Raw genomic sequence first — 24092 nt, 5'->3', positions numbered from 1 at the left:
TTCATTCCTTCACACAGCTGTAAAAGAACATAAAGGAAAAAAAACCACCATGCAAAATAGAGCATTTCAATTTCTTAACAGCCAGAACTTCATGATACATTTTTAAAAGGGGTGTCTTTTTCTCAAAATATCAAGATTTTTTCCTCATTCTCTCCATACAGGTAATTTTCTTAATAATATTCACCCTTGCACTGTTGAACATAATGGGACAAATAAAACACGATGCTCAAATAAGTCATAACGTTCTGTGAAATTAATAGCAGCAGTGAGATGCTGATGCCAAATGCGTGATAAATCTAGACCTGAAAGTGAAATACACCTCCTAATTAAAAATCAATTATTAAAAACAATAAAGAATAAAAAAGAAAAAAGGCTCACTCGCCAAACTTTTAATGAAATTCTGGAAACTTCAGAGTTGTTTGAAAAGCAGAAAGAAACCTCCAACATCTATATTTAACTAAAGATTCTTCTAAGACTGTGGTGGGTTTCTCAATTTTACGACTAAACAGTTCAGTGAAAAATTGTTCCCAGTATCTTTTGTACTTTTATCTCTTCATTCCAAACGGTCATGGAAATGAATAGACAGCATTCAAATGGGGAATCCAAGAACAAATCATTACTCTGTCTCTGGGAAATCGAAGTACACACACACCCTGATGTGGCTTCAAGGTGACGCATGGATGATATGCAGCCACCCAAAACCACCAGCACCTGAACTTACAACCAAGTGTGCTAGGTTTGCTGCCATCACTTATTGTGTTCCTCAACAGTTCTCCTCCAGAAGTAGTTTTAACTTATGTAGTGAGGAATTCACAAACGTTACATCAAGGTCCTCAAATAACCATTTCTGTGTGTGTTCAATTCTGGGAAATTTTCAAACAGAACAGCTCAAAAGCGGCTCAGAATCACAAAACTCGTTGCATGAGCTTGGACAAGCAGACATTTCTGGGTTTCATTTCCTGTAAAACAAACTTAATAGTCATACCTCCAGCAGTGACAAAGAGATTAAATTAACAAGCATTACTGAAGAGATCTGAATCCCATTATTGGAGAAACTACACTGGTATTACGCATTATCATAAATATTCAGCATCTACAATCAAAAGAAGGCTTTGGTGTTTACGTATATAACAAAGTTTAAATAATTCACAAGCAATACTTCACATGGAGTGCTGCCACCACTTCCTTCTGGATAAAGGAAAAAATAAGTCCAGAATGTAAAATACAAACCCATTCAGCTGGAAAGGAAACAATCCCTTCTAGAGAGAAATGCACATTACCAGTAACATGTCATTTATCTATGAAGTAGGGGCTCTGGGCTTCACCCACCTACAGATCTTGTGCTCTCCTGAGCAAACTCCAGCCTGCAGACTCTATGCTCCCTTCCCTTTTCCAAAAGGGCACAGCCAATGCATGGTCCCAAACATGGAGCCATGGACACTCCTTGACGGCTGCCCAAACTTGGGAGTACTTTGGCTGAAATTTTCTTGCAATTTCTCCTTAAAAGACTCGGAAGACCTAGGAGAATTCAGGTACCAGAGGCTCATGGTACATCCAGAGCACAAACACAGCCCCTCGACCATCAGTAGTCAAAGTCTAAGCCATAAAATAGACAAACTTGGTATTTTACCTGCACCATAGGCAAGAAAGTATCTTCTTATTCTTCCACCAGAGATTAAAGAATCTGGGATTGTGTTTTGCCACAGGAGGCTGCAGGGAGACCTCTTCTGTAGGAGGGCATCAGGGCTGCCCTGTGCCACCTGCAGCCAGTTCCCCAAGGGACAACACCTGTGCCAAAACTTGACCTGTCACATTAGCTTCCCAGTGGTGGTGAACGTCAAAATGATGCCAGGGCAGGAGGAGAGAGGAGATGTAGAAGAGAAGGTAAAGCAGTACACCGAGCCAGCCTTTGTGTCACCATCACCTCCGCCTGCCCTGAAGAGGCAGGAGAGTGCGGGGGTGAGGTGTTTTTTTAACTTGACTGAAGTTCTCCCACTTTTAACACTTAAAATACAGGAAAAATCCCGTCTTGAGCCATGGTGTGGGGTCATCCCATCTGCTATAGAGGGAGAGCCACTTTTAGATATCTAGTGCCACGCTGAATGGATATCAACTTTTGAAGAACAGTCCAGCTGAATAAATACCATGGAAAGTCAATAGCCAAATCCTTTCAGTAGCAGCAGTGCTCTCAGAACCTGATTGGAATTTGAACATTTGCATTGATTTATATATTTTTTTTTCACATTACCAGCCGGGAGCAAGTGCTGGAGAGAAAGTACTCCACAGTAACAGGGATCCACAGGAACATGAACGGCTAGCAAAGGATTACTTTTAAAAGGATTAACTTTTAAACACAGAAAAATTTTGTATACTACAAACAACTACCTCAAATCAAAAGAAACAGATTAATCCATCAGGATTACTAGGTAAGGCTTCCCTGTACTTCAATGTCCAGACACACAGGGCTGAGAAACATGAATTGTTTTATTTAGCTGCCCAGGTGCAGTTATCAAGCACCTTTTCATGGCCCACAAATAAGGGACATCTGTTCAGCTCAGGCTGTTAAAACAATAACTTTGACGACTTATCCTCAAGACTCACAAACAACAGCTATCTTCTGTCATTTTACAGAGCCCCTTCCTTTACCCTTGCATATGTAAGCTCTGATCATCAAGTCCTTTTAACTCCAGCCAGGAAGGAAGATTAGTAGCTGCCTGTACTGCTCCTGCACTGTGAAATTTCCAGAACGGAGCTCTTTCACTTCCCTTGGGAGGCTGGGAAAGTCACAGAAAACTGAGATCAAGCTCTTCATGAGGTTTTTTTCCTGAATTGTTAACACTTGTGTAAGCTTTTACAGTCATGGTACTACAGAATTACAAAAAGCAAAATAGCATCGATCTACTAAAATCAAACAGCATCCGTGTATTTGGAAACAATACACACTAAATGCACTTAAGCATCTCTGTTTTACTAGCAGACATGTTGGTATCACGTCTTACGTGCACCAAAGATTTGTAGTGAAATCTACTTGAATATTCTGGCAAACAGAATTGTGTAAGCAACTATGTTTAAAAGAAACAGAATAAAGATAAACCCTTATTAATTTACTGGAATGACCTTTTACTGTTTTTTAATTATTTAACATTTCCCTTAAAATTGTTTATTTAACATGCACTCAAGGTTCCCTTGAAGTGAATTAAAAATCCTAAACACTTAACCATAACACAAGGCAGTTCAGTTCCTTTATGTATCAGTCAGTTTTATATAAAGGTCAGCCACAGTTTAATCCAGAGGGGAAATTGGATTCAGCAGCAGTCACAAACTCTGTTTCTTGCTCATATTAAATATTATTGACTTTGGTGAGTAGTCCCATCTAATAATTTTACATTTCCATTTTTTTAAATCACCACATATTGTTTTATAACCAACAAAACACTATGTTTGTTCAGCATATATTTCACACTTATTTAAGAATAAATACAGCATTAAGCAAAGACTCACCTCCTCCACCTCCAAGAAGGCTGGAATTAGCTGCAAGAAAAACAGAAGGAGAATCATTAGCATTGTGCTTCCTGAATATAGATGGAACTAAAACAGAAGATGTTTCACAAGAGATTTTCCATTTTTTCAGTAACTATGCTATTCTCCACATATCCAAAACCGTTTCTTGCTAAAAAAATCCTTTATGTAAATTGTAATCAGTCACTTTTACACTATTTTGCAATACCTCTGAACATACAAGCAAATAAATAAAAGAGCAATACAGTTTGTTAAAGCTATGTGCTTAATAGCTTATGAAATTACAATCTTGAATTTATAATTCTATAAACCACATCCCTCTTTGACTACCAAAAGCCTTTCATTTTAGAGAAACTTAAATGCACTTTGACACAACGTTTGATTGGCTCTATTTTCTGTGACATGGGACCTTTGAGGATGGTGGTGAGAAACCTTAGCCCCATTGATACGAAAAGGTATTTTACCATTGTATGCAATTAAGCTGGGATTTCACTTAGTATACTTAACTGCATCTGTACTGTAACCATCCAGTTACCCATGCCAGAAATGAATAAATCACTTATGGAAAGCAATTTTCAGAGCATGAAGATACAAGATGGTCCTTCAAATTAAGCAAGCATGATTGGAGCCATGCCAAACATTTTCCTTTAACTGCTTAGACAAAAAATGGAAGGAAAGCTTGGACTTCTAAATCTGCCTTCAGTAATGTATTCACCTTTTAGATATGTGGGAACAAATACCTGTCTTATCATAATATAGACAAAACAGTATAAAAGCAAGAGTATAAGGGATAGACACAGGTATTTCTTATGACTTGCTCATGAGTAAAGGAGAAGCAAGACACCAAACCATTTCCTGCTCCAGGAAACATCACTGAGGTGAAGTGGCTTATGAAGAGATATGCAAGTGGCAGAACAGTGTGGCCAGGAAAGAGAAGATGGGACAACCCAGTTTGTAGAAGGGAGTAGAAATCCTTCCTTTTGGCTGTCACATCAGCTTGAGATTCTCGCCTTTCATGTATCTACATCCCATGAACCAACTGTGTTGCTAGGACATCACCATCACAGTTACCTTGCTTTTACATAGCATAACAATACTGCTTTAGACTCTTGTCTATCTTCTATAAAGTGCTAGCAAGGAACAAATATTGCCACATATAAACTGCCTTTGAAGAAGATATAATAATAGTAATAATAAATGTGGGCAGACATATTGCAACGCATATCATTTAACTTCTATGTTTCTCCCTTTTCCTGCTTTTGCCTTGGCTGAAATACACTACTAAAGACAGACACAAATTTAAACCAGACCCTCATAATTTTACAGAAGTTTTCAAAGTATGCCTGTAACAGGTAATATCACCTTCCCTGCAGTAAAATGAGTTTGAGATAAAATCAGCGTACTTCATACCAGAAGAAAACAAAAATATCAAAGTATCATCTACTACGTGAGTCCACTACAAGCTTATTCTTTTTGAGACGGCAGAATGCACCTACAATTGCCATTCTAGTTCTTGAATGAGACAAGTTCTAGGATTTTGGTTCTTGCATTTGAGAGATTTGAGAAACGGAGCAAAGACCTGTTGTACCTCATTGTTACGGAAGTTTCTACTGCTAAAAAAGTTTCTTCTGATACTCAGCCAACATCCCTATTGCAAACTCTCATTCGATGGCTTCTCAGAGAATTACGTTTCTCTCCTTAAGTTCTCCTTACAATGTTCATCTTTCCAATACTTTCCAAAGCCTGTTAATTACATACAGTATAACTTAGCATCACAAACTTCTCTATGGAAACAGCAAAAACATTTCAAATAGATTCTTGGCTGCAATGCATCTAGTACAGCTATTGAAATTGCAGTAATAACTCATAGGCATTTTTTTTTAAAAAAAAAAATTATGCTTGCATACTAGGAGAAAAATCAAACCATTTTCCTATGATTCCAGGAAAGAACATGACTGAATTATACTTACAGTATCTATTCCAGAAAGAAAATGTGTCACTCAGGAAAGCAAGGACTTTTATTTTCAGACTGTACCTGAAAGATTCAATAAAATATACCTCTTTCCAACTTTGGGACTTATCATTAAAGAAGCAACTTGTTACTTAGCACTTAAAAACCACTTTTGCCCAGCAAAAGCTGGGGTTTTACACCAGAGAGAAGGTCATCAGAGCCCCATGGCTGTAATATCATCATATTATGTTGGAGCAGGCATTTCCTCTCTTCTCAGTCCCTTGGTGTTAATCTACAGCTGCGTTTTCTTCGTAAGTGCTCCCAAATGATCAGCTCTTGCAAAACATTTTGAAAGGGGCTCCTGCTGTAGAGCTTCAACTGTGGGCAGTTACTGGTAACCAATGGAGGGACCTTGGGAGCTTTCAACCTCTAAACATGCTGCAGTCCAAACTGCCCCTCAGGTTGCGCCAGTACACTGTGCATGCACAACTCCCCAGTTAAACCCAGGGCATGCCAACTGTTAGACAGCACACATGACAATATTGGTAGACAGCTAGTAAATCCATCTTGACTAGCCTCTTGTCCTTATTTCTCTATACCAGAGCTGGTCAAGACTCTCGAGCCAGAGGAGTGTTGGGGTGGAGGAAAGGACTGACCCATTACCAAGTTACCAAGACAAAGAACAGTAAAAGAAAACAAACAAGCATAAGAAGGGGTCCCAAGAAATGTGAGGTAAAGACTTCTTGCACCTCATTTCATTCCCCATGTTACCCTTTCAACCTGCCCAAACTTTCTAAAATTGCCTCCTTATGAACTACAGCCGACAACAGATTCCTGGGCATTAACTCTGAAAATCCAGTCACAATACGCACCTTGTAGTATTACTTTAAGATATACTCATTTATATGATGATATGAATGATGACAAAGAGTGGTCAGGCAACCAGCACACTACATACTTCCTCGTCAGACTGAAATGTAACACACACACATAAAGCCCTTCCAAAACATTTCACTTAGCGATGGCCTGCAAGAAGCAGCAGAGGTGAGAACTCATCTAACTTTAAATATTTTTGCCCGCACCAGCAACATAGGCCTCCATAAACATAAAAATAATTAAAAAAAAAAATAAACAACCAGCCATATTTGGGGTCCAGTTCCTGTGGTGTATTTTAAATAGCGGCTTCAGGATGGGACAAATCACATCACAGGAGATGCTGCACATCGCCACTGCTTTAAAAGGAGTCTGGAACTCTGGATTTTGAGATACAGATCTCACTTTCAGAGTCTGTCTCAGTACAGTGAACGGAAGTATGTCGTGAAGTAGTAATACGGATTTCAGCCCTTTAATTCTAGATTTCTTTTCATTAGATATATTAGAAGCAGTAGCAATAAATACTGTTTCCACAAAGTTCAGGCTCATCTCGAAGAAAAAATTCGCTCTAAAAACAATCCACTTAAAAGAAAAAACAGGCTCTAATTGCTCAGTGTAATGACTTATTCCTTAATGAGATGTTTATGACCCTAGTTTCAACCAGAAAATTCAGTATTTCAAATGACTTGGCACCTTAATGGAATAAACTTTTATGCCTTTAGACACAGAGGAGCAGTTCCACTAAACAAACTCCATAAACACTGGTTTGGCCTTACCAGAAAACTCTACTTTTGCCCTAAGAAAAAAAATTTCTTCCAAAACACTTCTATGAGGAGAGAGGAAAAAGAAAAAAGAAAAACAAAAGACCTGAAAGGAAAGAATTTAAAGTAAGCTTAGTTTGTCATTATGGAATACCCACAATGAAACCTTAGTGACACTAAAAAGTACAAATTTCAGTAATGGATATACCAGCATATCTGACAAATAAAAACTGGACTTGAATGTTTTAAATCTCAGCTTTCTTAACAAGTTAAGTCATATAGGTTTCTAACACTTTTGTGACAGAAAAAGCAGACCAGAAACCCTGGAACAGGTCTTACAATGTTCTTTTTACAAGAGTGTCCTTTTCAAGAAGTGGGATCACTTGAAATTTCATGGAAAGCAAATGAATGCTGAAGACATTCACCTCAAATGAAACTGAAAATATTTCTTCGCTGTAAGCCAAAAGGTATAAAGAGAGAAAAAGCATGTACATATGGTTTGTTTAAACAGACTTTTGCAGACATTGAATTATTTTTTCTACTGTCAATTCTGTGGAATTTAGAAAATAGAAAAGATGCGAATACCAATTTTTGTGATGTCTCTGGAGATAACATGCTTTTATCTTTGTTAACAGCACAGCTGAATAACTCTGGTTACTTTTTGTTGGCATATACTCATCTGACAACATTTTAAAAACATAAATTCTTCTGGGAGCTCGTCTTTGTCAAGTATTAATGGCACTAGTAACTTAAATTGACATCTATGTCATGCAGCCATGCATCTGTCAGTATAATAAAAATATATTTTTAAAAGATTACTTGATATTGTCTGACTTTGGCAGCAGATGTTTGAGCTTATTTTGATGTAAAAAAGATTAAATATTTTTGTCAATACTTTCTAATTGTGAAATTTATTCAAGGAGACATCTTTATAACTGGCAGTGTGATAAGATGGAAGACATTCTATTGCCTCAGACACCATTTTTATTCATCAATAAAACATCATAACAGGCAGCTGGTGAGCAGAGTATCAGTAATTTGTGGAAAGGGAAGCTACATTTCTTCTGCAAGTTTTGTGAGACATCCTTACCTGTCACTGCATTTTGTTTGATCTTTTCTCAAGAAAGCAGAGAGAACAAAGAAGAGTGAGCTAACAGCTGCACCTTGTACATTCAACCGTTTTTAACATAAGATGTGTTTTGGTGCCTTAAAGTAAAAATCTTTAGGCTTTAAGATCCTGAAGTAATTTCGAAGTATATATAGTAAGTAAAATACGGCCATACACAGTGTAGTACAGTATAGTCACAACTATAATTAACTTCACTCAAAATACTTTCTTGTACACAAAGCCATGGCAATCAGGAGAGGTAAAATAGCATTATAATGACAGACTGGGCCAGATTTTCAAACTTATGTAAGTGCTTAATGATGCAAAGTAAAGATTACTGGAAATTAGAAAACCACCCAGCCTACAAAATAAGATCAACTTAAAACATTTAGGGACCTCAGTAAGTACCACTATTAGCATCTTCAGGCACCTATATGCCTTCTGTAAACACAGCCTTTAAATACTTACTCAGTAGGGAGGGTGTGACGATAATTTGCATGCAACCATACACCAGAAACAGCTCCCTAAATACAGGTGGCAGCAATTCAATTAGCTGTTTCGTACAGTGCAGAAGATCTCTACAAAAAAAATTTTGCTTCCCTCTATATCTGGAAAGGGTTTTCGCCTCTCTGGACTAACACCAAAGAGTTGAACTGGGACTGAATCCTCTGGCTCATGCACAAGCTGGAGCCTCACATAGACGGCTACACCCTGAGTGCAAGGGCAGCGGGCCAGTCCCCACAGAGGACTGGCTGCTCTGCGCATGCAGCCCTCACACTGCAGTTCCGTGGAGCAATCCCTGCATCAGCCAAAGACTTGATCCCAAACCATTCTGCTCCTGAAGGCTGCTAAGGCACTTCTGAGTTTAGCCCTACGGTTTGGGGGCTTGTCTGTTTTTAGTAGGCAATTGAGGGCAGATCATATTCTCAATACTGACCCAAAGGGTTGAACTTCCAGTTAGTAAGAAATCTTCTCCTCTTCCGCCCATAAAAAAACTCAGTAAATAGAAGTGAATGTCTACCCAGTCTTATTTTAGGGAAATGTACCAGCTTCAAGCTCTCTTTATAAAAAAGCTAAGATGCCCAGAGGCATGACCTTGTAAGTCCAAACAATTCTGCTTATGAAGTTTCCACCATTTGTGTTAGCAAAAGAGATGATGTGGGAGACAAAAGAAAGGGACTGAATTTTCATGCCTTCCTTTCTTCCCAGGTACTGAAAGTGCCACAATGCCACAAATTTACCCCACTTTAAAGATCAACAAAATCTAATGCAAGGCTTTGTACAATTCAAGTACAGGGCTTGTATTTAAAACTAATAAAATGGCTTTGTCACTTCAACCTCAGACAACTTCAGCATCATACAGCATGTGCTACTCTGTTCTTCCCTCACAAATTCTGTATAGAGAAGAAATTTTTAAAACTGTTTTGCTGTCTTGGCAAATAAAGCAGTCATTATCTTTAATTTCAAGCTTATAAAGGGTATTCCATAGGTAAAGTAAGGAAAATTAAAAACCAGCATACTACTAAGTGGTCTGGAGCTGATCCTGTCAAGGAAATTGCCTTCACAACATTCTGAATTCAATAAGGAAACAATAACTGTCATAACTTTTCAGTTATTTTTCTTCTTCTCATACATTAGCAACTCAATATATAATGTGCATTTATGCAAGAAAGCTATTTTTAAAAGTTATATATTGCACCCATTAAGCCTAATCAGTCATATGCAAAGCATCTCTGAAATTTCATAGGTAGAGTAAAAAAAAACCCACACCAAACCCACAAAAACCAATGTAGGCAAAACATCAGCCAGCAGCAGTACCAGTGTACTGTGAACGCGGTATAGAAATAAGCATACAGCTATCAGGCTGGCATTTAAAATGTAGGGTACATCGGAGGCATACTTTCAAAGCAGAAGGAGCAAAATGACAGGTTTTCAACCTTACAGTGAAATACATTAATTGCTTTAATGTAGTGAGAGAAAATTAACAGAAATTGAAGTTAACTAACACGCTGAGAAAAATACATGAGGAGGTGTTTGGCCCAGAGTACTTCCTAAATGCTGCTGTATAAATTTTCATATGGACTGAAGATTAGCCTCCAACTTTAAAAGGGAGCTTAAATTTTACAGTAGCCTGAGGACTCCAAACCACCACAATTGCTTCTCAGTGAGGAAGTCTGCCAACTGCAGCAAAAAATTCAACTTAAAAGAATATCCCCAAAAAATAGGTGAATCAGGTTTTAAGAAAGTTATTAATCAGGAGATCTTCAGTCCCAAACACAACTCTGTAAAATATTTCCAGGTGAAATCCTGCAAAAGCAGCAGTTCATACATTTGTACCAATGAAATTCATGCCCTTCACACTTATTCACTGGTATTAATTTCAGCTAGACAGAAACTTCTATTCCAAATCCAAGGAAAGAAAGTGATGCGAAAGGAAAAGATTTCCTACCAACACCTCGTGAAGGACAGTCAGAAGGACTTGTTTCATGAGGGTGATCTCATCCTTGGGAGGGAGAAGATGACAGACTTATTGAATCACAAGCTGTTTGAAGAGGAGCTAGAAAAGGCTAAAACTGGCTGGTGAGCACAGAAATGTCACTCATTTTGTGTGAACCCCTTTGAAGAAAGCACACTCATTTTCACATCCCTCTCATTCTTTCTGGCAAATGTGAGAGAGGGACAAAGCAAGAGTAATTTAGTTCTAAAACACAGGTTGATAAATTGACATACAGACTACCAGATGCTAAAGAGAAAGCCATAAATGAAGATTTCATCCATTTTTTCTGTCAATTTGTGGTTTGCTCAACCACTTAAAGTTGCTTTCGAGATCATCAATGTATTTTAAAATAAAGCTGAGCTGAAACATAAAGCCAGGAACTTACTTCAGGGCACAATAATGAAGGGGGAAAAAAACATATTCAGGCCTATTACAGCCAATTCTTCATCTAATAATTTGGGCCATTTGTGTGGTTTGTAAATGTAACATTAAAGGGAATCAAATTGCTGCAGTATATAATTAATCCATTTAAGTAGAGTCATCATCAATATTTCAAAGACTACACAAAATAGAGTAAAAGGTAGTCCTAGGTTCTACCTGCACAATTAGAAAAGTAGTTTTGGTAGTAATTATCTCACGATAATTAGTGAAACGTATATAATTCAGGCATCTTTAACAGTATCTCCAAGGTACGAGCACATGTTATTGGGAATAGAAAAAAAAAATAGAAGTTCTTTGTGCTTTTTTTTTTCTCTTTTCAAAATTACATCCAGCCCTGAACCTCCCAAAGTCTACCTTTACACAAGAACACAACCTCGTGAGCTTTCTCTTTTTCAAACATTGGTATAGTACTTACGGTGTTTCTAATCACAAGATTTCATTTCAATTTCCTTCTCTAGGGGATAATTGCATAACATTTGACTTCAAGAAGGAAAATATCTGATTGCAATGAGTTTTAATAAAACAACAATTAAGCTCTGAAAATCAAAAAGAAATCAAAAGGTGATGAGAACTAACATATTTCAGTCTTGAAAAATTAATATTCAACATTCAGGCTTCAAAACAATAAAAATCCCTAACTCATTATGAAATCAAAGGCACCCGCTGAAAAGAAGCTACCTGGGGCCTTGCCCTGACAGCACCACAGTGCGTTTTTCCATAGGGAAACCGGCAGTAGGAGGTACCCTGTGGTGCACGCACACCCCATGGTGCTTCTGATTTACTCAAAGGCAGTCTGAGCAAGGTCAGCCCTGGCTGCAGCTGCAGGGGTGACCTCGGTGAGAGAATTTTGGAGTAAAATCAGTAAGTGCTCACACCACCAATATTAACACCATGAACAAAATTCAGTTTTAAAGAAGGAGAAGGAGAAGGAGAAGGAGAAGGAGAAGGAGAAGGAGAAGGAGAAGGAGAAGGAGAAGGAGAAGGAGAAGGAGAAGGAGAAGGAGGAGAAGGAAAAAAAAAAAAAAGGCACAACTCATGCCCTCCCAAACTTTTTTCCAGCTATGCAGACAAGACTTCACTTGCAAATTTTGCCACAAAGTTAGAGGAAGACAAGGTGCTATTGCACTGTTTTTGCAAGAGCAGCCCGGAAGGAAGATTTTGACAATGAATTACAAGCTCCTGCAAGCAACTAGCGCAGACATGTAGGATTTGAAGAGCCTGCAAGTGAAGCACTGAAGTAATGTCTACTTTAAAATGTATCCAACTGGGTGAATGTAACATGCTCCGCATATGAAGGTGTTGTGTAACCCCTCTAATGATCCTTACTCTATATAGCCTGAAATTAGAAGCAGCTCCCACTGTGGTCAGCGTGAGCCACATTACAGAAGAAAAAGAGAATCTGATTATGTATTTTACAGTCCGTTTTTGTTTTCAAACATAGACCTGAACTGTTGCTATAGGGCTAAATATTTATATAACAGTCATGTATCCATTTATAAGGGAAAGTGGAACTTAATAACCTGAATATTTCAGTCAAACCAGGAATAACACATTACATTAAAATATGGACTAGACGTCTTACACTATCTATAAGAATATCGTCCTAAATGCTTCTGTATACTACTGTTAAATACACTATCCATACTTTTTGTCTTAATTGATTGTTTCAAAAAGTTACCATCCGGAAGAAAAATCTTGACAAGACAATAAAAAATTTTAAGAATAAAGCATAACCATCAACTTACTCTGTCACAGAAATCAGAAATTGCCCCTTTTATGATAGAAGTCAGTTTAGTCAGAAAGAACATGATTATCCTCTCCATTTTACTGTTTCTGAAACGTACAATCCATAACATCTCTTAAAACAGAGAAAAATAATCTAAAGCTTGAGAAAATGTAGGAAAAAAATATTTTTACTCTTAGCTTACCATTGTCACATGCCCTGAAAATATAAAAAAACTCTATTCAGGAAGCTTAAAGAAAAGGGAGATCACAAGTAATCAAAATGATGTGAAGGCCTGTAGATATTTTCAAAGGCGTGACAAAGCCAGGAGCCCAGATGAAGTTCCTGGCAATGACAGGATTTCAGATTGTGTGGGACAGTTCTTTGTTCCAGTCAGATTGTTGAGGATTTCTAATCTTTCCCAGCTGCAGATGCTCACAGTTCATGATTTATCTCACCCATCCTCAGCTTGGAGCTGTACTGCTCAGTTACCTGCCTACCAAACACTTCCCTGCCTGCATATCTGCTGCACAGCTGCTCCTTGGGTACCCCATGGCTGCGTGAGACGTAAAGCGAGGAGTCAGTTTTATTATACTCTCAAAGTATCTCTTTAACACTACCATTACAGGCACTTCTTAATGATGAAGGAGATTAAAGCTATAATAAAAAAAAAAAACTTGCAGTAAATAGGTACTGTTGTTATAAAACTGTGCATTCAAGCAGATAATATCTGGCAGAAGCGGTATTAAGGCTTTGATGAAAAATTTACTAGGTTAGGCTGGACAAGAATCTTTCATTTTCTCTGAAGCGCAACAGGAGGCTAGGCTGGCTGCACGGTCGCACACTGATAATCCCATGCAGAAAAAGAAACCGTCAAGCTGCAACATCCCATCAATAACCTCATCGTACATGCATCAGAGCACCATCACTAGAATTTCCCATCCTTGCTTCCTGCTAATTCCGCTGGTCGAATTTAGATATGGAAATGTTGCCTGCCCATATCAAGTAGGACTCATGCTACCTTGTTGTGTAGGGCTATGCTCAGTTAGGCAATATATTTGAGTTCTCCAGAGCAGACACAGCTTCTGGATGCATAACGGAAGACCACATGTGGAAGACTGATTTCCCTAAAAGGCCAGTGATGATGTGTAGGCACTGTTGGTCGGCAATGCAGGACGTCTGTGATTTGTGAACCCAAGACGGATGATGAGAATTCACCCCCTTGTGGCAAAGATGCTTGTGGTTAATTTACCATCATCACCACAAGCACTTCCACCACAAATCCTTTCAGCTATAACCACTACCCAAAACCACAAGAACTACTTTTACTTGCTATTTTTGCTAACATTTTCTTTTGCTGCTTCTAGTAACAGTTTGCCATTGACTCAAGAATAGTACCACCGGATAAAACAAGTTGTCAAACAAGTCTGATCCTTTGCCTGGCTCACAACTTAATCGCAAGGTTTTTTTTATGCCATACTACCTAACTGTCACTGAGCGCTTCAATAAAAAGGACTGTGGCTCGCTAATCAGAGCTTATGACAAAGGAAACAAAGCCAATACAATAATCCTACAAACAATTTCTACAGAAAATTAGACTGAAGATAAATTTGGGAAAGCTCATTAATCACTTCAAAATATGCTGCTCCTTTTTTCCCCCATTACTGGGTATTTTTAGTGTGTTGATCAAATAAGCACTTCTATGGTTTTGGGTTTACTTGTCTTTCTGTCAGGCAAAAAGGGAGACAAATACATAGAGCACAAAAACCACACCAGGATCAACAGGTGCAGTCCAAGTTTAGTCCTTTTTCTCCCAAATCCTGAAATCTATACAGCCCCAACTTTCTGAAAACATGTTCTCAGTAAATTGGTATTTTAATGAGTTATCATTCGTTCTATACTTTGCATCAGGAAAATTCAAAATCTTAAGAAGCTCTAAGCTTTCATATGGACCTTCTACATCCAAGATTAGTATGTAACTCACAGTGATCTATTTCACATCTAGGAAACACAAACATGGATACTTTAATCTAATTTGTTCACAGCAAACACTTCATTTCATTATTCCAATACTACTAGCATGATTTATGAGTCAGCTGAGTACTTTCGAAAAATGTACTAAGAAAACAAAGACCGAATTAGGCAAAGTACAAATGTTGCTTATATGAACCCAGAGGCCCGTAATGTCAAAGAACATTACAGGCATCTTATGCTATATATAAGCACATCTGAAAGGCAGGTAAAGTACGGGTTTGTATCTGCTTAGAAAAGAAAAAGATGAATCATCTTTTAAAGCTCTATAGAAAATTACTTCTCCAGCGGCAATTAATAGAGAGAGGCCCCAAAGACTAGTCACATGCTCTAATCATCCAGGAGAAAGAAATTAAATGACAATTAAAAAAAAAACTCTATTGAATATGGAAAATTCTGTTTTCTCTTGGAAAGCAACTACAGCAATTTTAAATTTTATAACCACATTAACAAAGAAACGGTTCAGTGGACAGCTAGAGAAGATCTTATGTCCCTGAAGCATCAGGTAGATATAATACAATATGAAACCTACACCACTAAATTCGCAGTGTAAGTTTATGGTCATGACTTGCAGGAAGAGATGTCTTGTTAATTTATCACTAATAATGTTGGGATCTAAGACTATCACCCCTACTCACTTGTATAAAACCCACAAATATTCCAAAAAATTTACCTGAATTAGTTACAGGCAGAAAAAACATACTGCTCTGGCTGGAAGAAGTAACTGCGCAAGAGCACAGCTCTTTTCTTCCCCTGAAGTCTCAGGCAGTCTTTTCTTTATACTTCAAATAAATTAAACCTACCACAATTAATGATTATAGTTTTCCCTTCAATCAGCCCATATTCCTCTAGGAAATTAACTTAGCTATTAAAAGCCTAAAGGCTGGAAAGGAACCTAGTTAGATGAGTTTTACCTTCTCTCTATTGCCTGTGTAATCAAATGCAGTTTCCCCACCAGTTTAATTCTAATCAGTTTAATTACTGAAAATTACAACCAAAAAAAAACCTTTCCCTCTTACACCAGAACAAAGGAGAAAAGCTGCACGTGGTAGCACAAGACTGCTGGGTGGCAACAGCTTGATACCACACGTGAGGAACAGGAAATGACCGAAAATAAAGACAAATTCTAATATTCCTTAGACAACAGCTATCAGGCTGAGGAGGTAGAAACAGCAAGACACAATCCAAGGATAAAATTCAACGCGGACTACTTCCAAGGTGTGAAATCGAGGGAAGACTTTATTACTTCAGTATTGCAAAGGCTTGATTACACAGGACCTGCGTTAACTCCACTGAATCTTAAGCTGCAGTTCCTACTCAGTCTTTTGGTCAAACACTTGCTGCACAGAGCAATGAAAAAGCAAAACAGGTACCACCAGGGATGGCTTAATTCTCTCTGTCCCACTGAAAGAAGGAAGCTAATACTTCAAGCATAGGTAACCTATCCAAGCACATGGAGAGAAAAACTAGGCTAGAAGCCAGGATATTTTCTTGCCATATTTCTGAACAAAAATTATTCTTTAGTCCATACTAAGGAAGGAGAAAGCAAGGGAAAACATGGAGATAAATGTCTTAAGTGTAGAAAAATACTCTGGTGGAAACCAAACTGAAGAATAACACCAGGAGGAGAATGGATCGTAAGAAAGAAGTCTAGGATTGAGACACAAAGGAAAGAATCTCTAAAATAGAAAAGGAGTGGAAAAAAAGTAATGCTGCTAACCGAACAGCTCTATTTTATACGATACAATACTGAGATGAAAGGCCTCTTAAACAAGTCTGTTAGACACACACAGTTATACAGAAATATTTAGAGAGAGTAATGATGCATGCTTTTCCTGCACTTGATTTCCACAGCAAAAGCATTTCTAGTGTTATGAGACTCCCTTTTTAAAAAGTAATTATTTCATTATATGTTTCTCCTATGTCTTGCCACAAGGAAACTCTTATGCTGATCAGTAAAATACAAGGTAATATCATGCCTTTATTTAATTTGAAATACACAAAATATAAAATAAATCCATTCTTTCCATGCTTCCTCATTTGTTTTTATTATTTTTCCTCTTTTACTATAATGGCTTTACTCCCTACTTCATAATTTTAAGGACCTCAATCAAGGCCACTTTAAATCTTCTCTGTCCAGCTGACTAATCCCAGTAATCTCATTTAAACTGCTAGTTTACATTCTACTAATACTGCAAAGTCATCTGATCTGTACAAGAAAGTGTAGGACTATGCTGGTGACTCTTGACTGGAAGACATTCTAGTCACTGCTGAAAGCAGAAAACCAACTGCCATAAAGCAAAGATCGGTGCTAGTAAGAGAGAAACCACTTAAAGGTCTAAAAATAATGGAACAGATTATTTCATTTTTGCTGAATTCACTGATCAGCTAGCTTTGTATTTTATAACAGGCACTGTGGAAAACAGGAATTCTGGCTCATCACAGACAAAAACTGTAATTCATCTCCAGAAAGGAAATTCACGACATCCAAGACAAGTTTTTAACTTGGAAGGCGGCAGGGAGGCGATAGAGAATACCATAGCAGTACTTAACATCCTGGAATCTGGACAGAAACATGGAACTATATAAACTTTACCAAAAGGTAAACTATGCATGTTCTTAGAGAAATATGCCATGCCTTTTAAAAAAAGACTGCTTTGTTTCAAGACAACATACATGCTTTTCACAAGGTCTCTTTCTGTAGGTCTCGCAAGGTCTCCAAAATGTCTGTAGCCATGATGTCTTTAAACATTCCCTTCTATTTGTAAAGAACTGCAGAAAGGGGTAGTATCTTGATGAGCAAACACGCCAAGCCTGTATCTGAGCCTACAGTGCTCTCCCGAAGGGGCTACCTTATCAAGGATACCAAGATATAAACTCCCAGGGTGGAGAATCCTCATGGTAAATGCAAGTCACTTATTCACAACCTTTGTTTAAAAATACCCAGCTTTAAAGATGCAAAAGACTGTAGTGTTAATGGGATTAAGTATATCTAACAGGACAATACACATCAATCAAAGCTTTTAAAAGTTCTAGACTTAGATAAGATGTCCTCCTGTATCATTACACACTCCCAATTGCTATGAACTCCTGTACAGTTAGGAAGATATTTTATCCAATCCTTTCCCAAGTTTTTCCTAGACTCTTCTTCTCTTAGAAGATGGAGAAAGCTGCAGAGAAGTACCTTACAAATCTTGAAGGTTTTGACTTTTGAAGCATTAATAAAACTCCTATTGAATTATACAGAGAAAGAATTTAAATATTCCAGAAGCATGGATCTGTTAGCAGTAACTAATTACTAGCTGATAGCTTTTTTTGCTTGCTCCATTCATGATAAAATTTGTTTGTCCTCCGTAAGATCAACAATGGGAAAACAGAAGAGAAGACCAGAGGAAAAAAAAAACCACAAACCTCAAAGAAGCCCAACAAACAAACAAGACACATTAATCACAAGAAAGCAAATAAAGACAAGATTGTAACAAAAGATTCACCAAAAACCCTATCTCTTATTTTCTTCTCCCAGAAGATAGACCAATGTATCTATATTTTCAATTCACATTACAAATCTTAAGGATACCTCTTGAAATGTATCTATGAGATATGTTTTAAAGGAATTATCGTTATAAAAGCTGCAACAGGTCCTACAAGAAACAATACAAAACTCAGTCACATTCATTAGTGGGAGATTGTCTCAGCAGGCTTATACCACGGTCATAATCACAGGTACCTCTCCTGTAACAAAAAGAAAACGTCCATCGAGGTCCACACTAACTGCATGCAATACAGCACGACAAAGTCAACTGCTATTAATGCAATCAGATGATATTTTCCATTGTTACAATTTCCAAATTAATCTTTAAAAGAACAGATCTATGTTTGTTTGAAGCATCTCAGATAGTTCTTTAAAATGAAGAGAAAAAAGTCGAACTAGACTAACAATCCATGTTAGTTTAATAACAGAGACACCCTATCACTGCCATCTCATGGAGGCTGAGATTTGAAATGCATTACATATGAAGCACAAAACATCCTTTCATAAAGATAAATTCAACCATTGGTGGACTCCAAGGACTCTTGAGAAGAATAACTGCACTTAACCTGTATTTCCTGATCTTCAAAACCAATAATTCCAGAGGATGTGCATTTGGAGGTTCAAGACCCTCTCGTGCAACCTACAGACCTCCTCCCATGGGACCTCACCAAAATTCAGAGCTGCAGGGAGAGCTCTCATGCCACAACCACCACGAGGGACAGTACTGACTTAACAGCCAGGCTTAAAAAGATTAAATTCCCTAATCTGAGAAATACCGCAGAAGCAGAAAACTAGATATGTCTTAAGTATAGTTCGAGGAAGCAAAACTTGCAGCTCAGCAATTTCACTTTTTACTGTATGGGATGTTATGACAGCTTCACAGTGGATTCATATTTAAATATAACTTTATTCCCTTCTTGCATCTTTCGAAACATCCATCACTGTAACTTTAGCCTTTTCATAATTTAAATGAATAATCTTCAGCTCCTAAATACTGCTTTAGTCTGTTTTGACAGGCAAAATTAATACCTTTTGCAGTTACTGTTGGAAAGTACTAGAAGCCCCAGTTATCAGATGCTTTGACCTTCCCCCTCCAGCCAGCTATTCATGCTGTCAGCTAATTTCCATGGGTCTCCATGCCCAACACCTTCACTGGGAGCTGGGAAGGGACAAGCAATGCCAGTGAAGATCTGCAACAGCCAGGCATGGGATTCAGCAAATGCTGATCTGCTCCGAACAGTGCTTTCTGAAACCAGGCTTCCCATTACACTTCTATGCCTTTAGACACAGCATATATGTTAGAGGAAAGTAGTTGTTTTTACAACCTTTACAGAGAAAAATGTCCCAGTGACCCCTGCGGGCTCAATTTAACCTGCTACAAGAGAGAACTGTAGAGCTACTGTTGAGAACAGGAGAAAAAAGTTCTACGTATCTCTCTGTCAAAGCTGGGTTATTTGGGGAGTTTGCTTATTTATTTAGTGGGGTGCACACGTTCCATCTTGGGACTTTTGACCTACACTGAGGCTATAGATCATGTGAAGGAGAAAAAAAAAAACAACAAAAATCAGTTCTCCGCTTTCACAAGTCTCTCAGAGTCCCCATTCACAAACCACTTTTCTGCCCAGTAGAAGAAAATGAGCCGTGATGTTTTGATGCTATTGCCATGGTGTAAAAGTGTTATTCTGTATACAAATTTTCATTAGATTTGTCATCAAAATCATATTTAACAGGTAGAAAGTACAGGGATGGGAGGCATAAGACACTAATGGCCACAGCTTTAAGCAGGGCTGACAAAGAGGCAACAAGCTGGAACTGAATCTTGCATTATTTCCCAAGGTATAAACCAGGTTTTACCAATATTAATTAAGATGCTTGGTGAACGTATTAAGAATCTTCTATTAACTTAATCTATTTAATAGTGGACAATGACTATATATGAACAGTATGCTACTCACATGTGAATGCACTGTAAATAAAATATAGTGAAAAAGTATCACATGTGCTACTTAACACATCAGTTAAAACGCTCACCAGAAGGAACAAAATGCATGAGAAAAGACGCAAAATCTTGTTTATTCGTGGGACATCTTCTGTAAGTCTAGACATTATAAAAAAAAGTCTCTACATCCCAAAGGAATATTTTTAAAAGCTAAATTATCAGCTTTTATTTTATTAAGCAAGAAATACTTCCAGCATTTACTCAGCTGCAGTTAAAAAAAACCTGTAACTAAAAATTCCATGTTATATCACCTACCTATTAAATTCATTAAATTTAAAAAACATTAGGTTTTTTTTATTGAAAAAGAAAACTACTGAAACTTATAGCAGCTTTAAAAACTATTAGGAACACCTAAGATTTTTTTCAACACATATTCCTTTCTTCTTTCTTCCACTTTACTCTCTTTTTGTAAATGGCTGTATTTATTATCATCTCAAGAACATTGGGCTGAGATAATTTTATTACTACTAATCGGTTAATGCTTTTACTTTTCCATGATTTATACTTGAAGAATGTAATAGCAAATATATGTAATGACAAAAAATGTTTGCTAACTCAGCCAACTTTAACTAATGCTGCTGAAGCCATATGAGCGGAAAGCAAACTGAGAATTCATAAATGACAGTGTTTGGACTACTATATTTCAAAGAGTATTCACAAATAATCATTTTAGCAGAGCAGTAGGTCTCCTTGGCTCCTCAAGTACTCATCAGTCCTTTTAGAAAGCACGCTGGAAAACACAGTGGATGTTTGGCACCAAAGTTCCCATCCTGTGGAGCAATCTCCTTTCCATCAACTGTATGATGCATCTAGCCAGCTTTTGTGAATATCCTTCTTTGGGTTCAGAAACAGCATTTGACCCTTAAGCCTTACAGCACTCACATCGTGCGTATTCAGAGCTGGAAATCTGCACTCTGGAGGAAAACAGGGGACAGCTGACATCACTTTTCAAATTCTTTAAGAGAAAGAGGTTACTGAAGTTTGGGAGCACATGAGCATTTTCGCCTTGGTACAATACAGTCAAACAACACAGGAGAAAAGCTCAGGTTTTCACATTTTTAATATTTTTAAGCAGAAAACCACAGTTACAAATTAAGTGAGCCTTTAGCAGAAATGCATAGCAGGTACAGTGGGGGAACTCCAACACTCAGCAGATACTGTCATGAGTAAGTGGAAATGCATCAGAGACTGTTTCAGACCAGGTTTTCATCCACAAACACAAGTTTAAGTCAGCTTGTATGAACTTAAAGGTTAACTTAAAATGTACTTTCACATTACTCATTACATGTACCTGGCCCGAGACTCCTGCAAGGAACTGTCTTATATGACTATTTCATTCTTCCATGACTGCACATTTGTTTAAATAAAGACAACTGCACCCAAAATACTACAATCTGTAGTACTAAACTGAAAGCAAACCTTTGGGAACTGCAACTCCTGAGCAAAGAAATACTCTTTAGCCTGAACGAGACGCTGTTATCAGGGCCAACAAATACTGTTTATCTCCAAGATTTCTTTCAGAGGAAAACCATCCAGTCTCAGTGCTCATGCCTCTTCAATTCCATTCATGGTTTCCTCCCCTTGACCTAATCCCTACATTTCTCCTCTCTTTCTGAGGCTCTACGCTTGACATCTCACAACCAAGTCCTCTACCTTGTACTTCTTTGTTCTTCAGTTGCTCTCCCAGCTGCTTTCTCCCAACCACAGGGCTAGGCTGCCTAAGCAGTTTGCTTTTCTACACCACTCTACCCCATCTGCTTTTCTGTCAAGCAGCCATTTGCTCTCCAGCTTTCTATCACAATTTGACATTTTGCCTTTCGATTTCAGCATACACAGTTTCCAGCAACCAGATTAAACCTACTTAAGTTAGAAGGAAGGCAAATATGTAAGCAAGCAGCTATTAGATGTAAATGTCTAAAGGAAGCTTCATCCAAGAAACATTCACAATTGAGAAAACAACTCTTTTTTCATTGCCCCAATAAATATTGCCTGCAACTTCCCAACTGCTTTCCATCTTTCAGAGCCATCCTTCGTGAAAGATACCTACAACAGACCCCTGGGTAGTCAAGCAAAAATCAGATTCAGGTTAATATATCAGGGCTATCTCTTGAGAAGGAAGGTAGCTGCTAACTAGAAAACCTTATCTGATAGCTTGGGAGTTAAAAGGTCACATAAGACCATGAAGTATCTTGACTGAAGAATAGCCATTATCTTTTCACATGCATTAGGGTAATTTTTTTTCTCTCACAACCAAAGCTTTTAGGAACATTTTACTGGACACCATATAGACCATTTAAAGTTTGTCTCATAAACATTGGCAGAATCATACTATTTATTGAAAAACAGAAGTATGTAAGATATAAATGTATATATGCACTACTAAGATTAGATATTAAGCTATTTTTCAACTACAACTCAGATGTATATGCAAAAAGTTTCACTTACCAAGATTCATCACAAGTATTGAATTATTAAACAAACAACCTAAATTGGATATTGAATACCAATCAGTATCACAATGTGAAAAAAAATTGCTCCCCTGAGACTAGACAATTTAATCAGCCTACAGGAAATAAATACTGAAAAAAGTCAAATTTAGTGCTCAGTGAGTATTATTTTAACCTCTCTGGTTCAGCAAGACTTAAGATTTGTCTCAGAAGAGTTATCTCTTCTCAAATTAAGTTTACTCTCCCACCCTTTCTTCCATTTGTTTATGTGATTAACAACAAATAAAACAACAAAATCCTATATTGCAATTACATCTCAAGTGTAGTAGGTCAAACAACAACACTTTTACCATCAACTGAAAACTAACACTACATTAAAGCCCAAGCTTTTTTTAATTATGACCATTTGTCTGATTTTTATTCTGTGTTTTCATTAAAGAATAACCAATGGCAACATCTAGTTTCTACCCACAAAACTAAACAGTGGAAACCTGAATTAACAGCTGCATTGGAGGCTTTATGACATAAATTAATCTGCCAGTATCCTGCCACCTGCTCTACAGGAACTCCTTGGGGTGAAGCTGGACTCTGTAACTGTGTGCAATTAAAATTATATGTGAAGTTTGAACCAGAAATTTAACACCATATTACATCACACGGAAAACAGTGACTGAGCAATCATATTTCACAGAGTCATAGAATCATAGAATAGCTCGTTCAGAAGGGACCTTAAAAATCATCCAGTTCCATTCCCCTGCCATGGACAGGAGACACCTTCAGGCTGAATATAGCCTCATCTAACCTGGCCTTGGACACGTCTAGGGCTGGCGCATCCATGACTTCTCTGGACAACCTGTTCCAAAATAATTCCATTGAACAGTTTTTAAATATGAAGGTAAAGAAAATACAGAACATTTAATAGCGCAGATCAAACTTTGCAGAAAACACACACACATTTTAGGTCCAAGTAAGAAAATGGGACCATTGACCTCTCTAGGCCACCTCCAAATGCCACAGCAGATCCAGTTTGTGGATGTTAGTACGGCTTGAGTATTCAAGAGGCCAGAAAGTCTTCTAAAGAAAAACATGAGCAGCTCTTACTAAGAGGAGTTTATGGTTTGTGATTATGAGACAGACAGTCTATCTTAAAAGGAAAGTCCTCAGGAGGCTCAGTTCAAATCCACCAAAGTAGTTTTATTTTGAGCGGGTG

At 37.7% G+C, this 24092-nt stretch overlaps 1 protein-coding gene across 3 annotated transcripts in view; it reads right to left on the bottom strand.

The window, feature by feature from the left end:
• The window catches only part of MACROD2 (mono-ADP ribosylhydrolase 2), an 891375-nt gene that overhangs the window by 696753 nt on the left and 170530 nt on the right, over nucleotides 1–24092 (bottom strand). For all 3 annotated transcript variants that reach the window (XM_054061688.1, XM_009556568.2, XM_054061687.1), the window contains exon 4: nucleotides 3502–3531. In XM_054061688.1, the coding sequence (XP_053917663.1) occupies nucleotides 3502–3531 (30 nt within the window). The remainder of the gene's footprint in view (nucleotides 1–3501; nucleotides 3532–24092) is intronic.

This window comes from Cuculus canorus, chromosome 3 (genome assembly GCF_017976375.1).
Source record: "Cuculus canorus isolate bCucCan1 chromosome 3, bCucCan1.pri, whole genome shotgun sequence".
In the NCBI taxonomy this organism is placed as follows: Eukaryota; Metazoa; Chordata; class Aves; order Cuculiformes; family Cuculidae; genus Cuculus; species Cuculus canorus.
The sequence above is the reverse complement of the archived record's forward strand: the minus strand, read 5'-3'. Positions and strand labels throughout refer to the sequence as shown.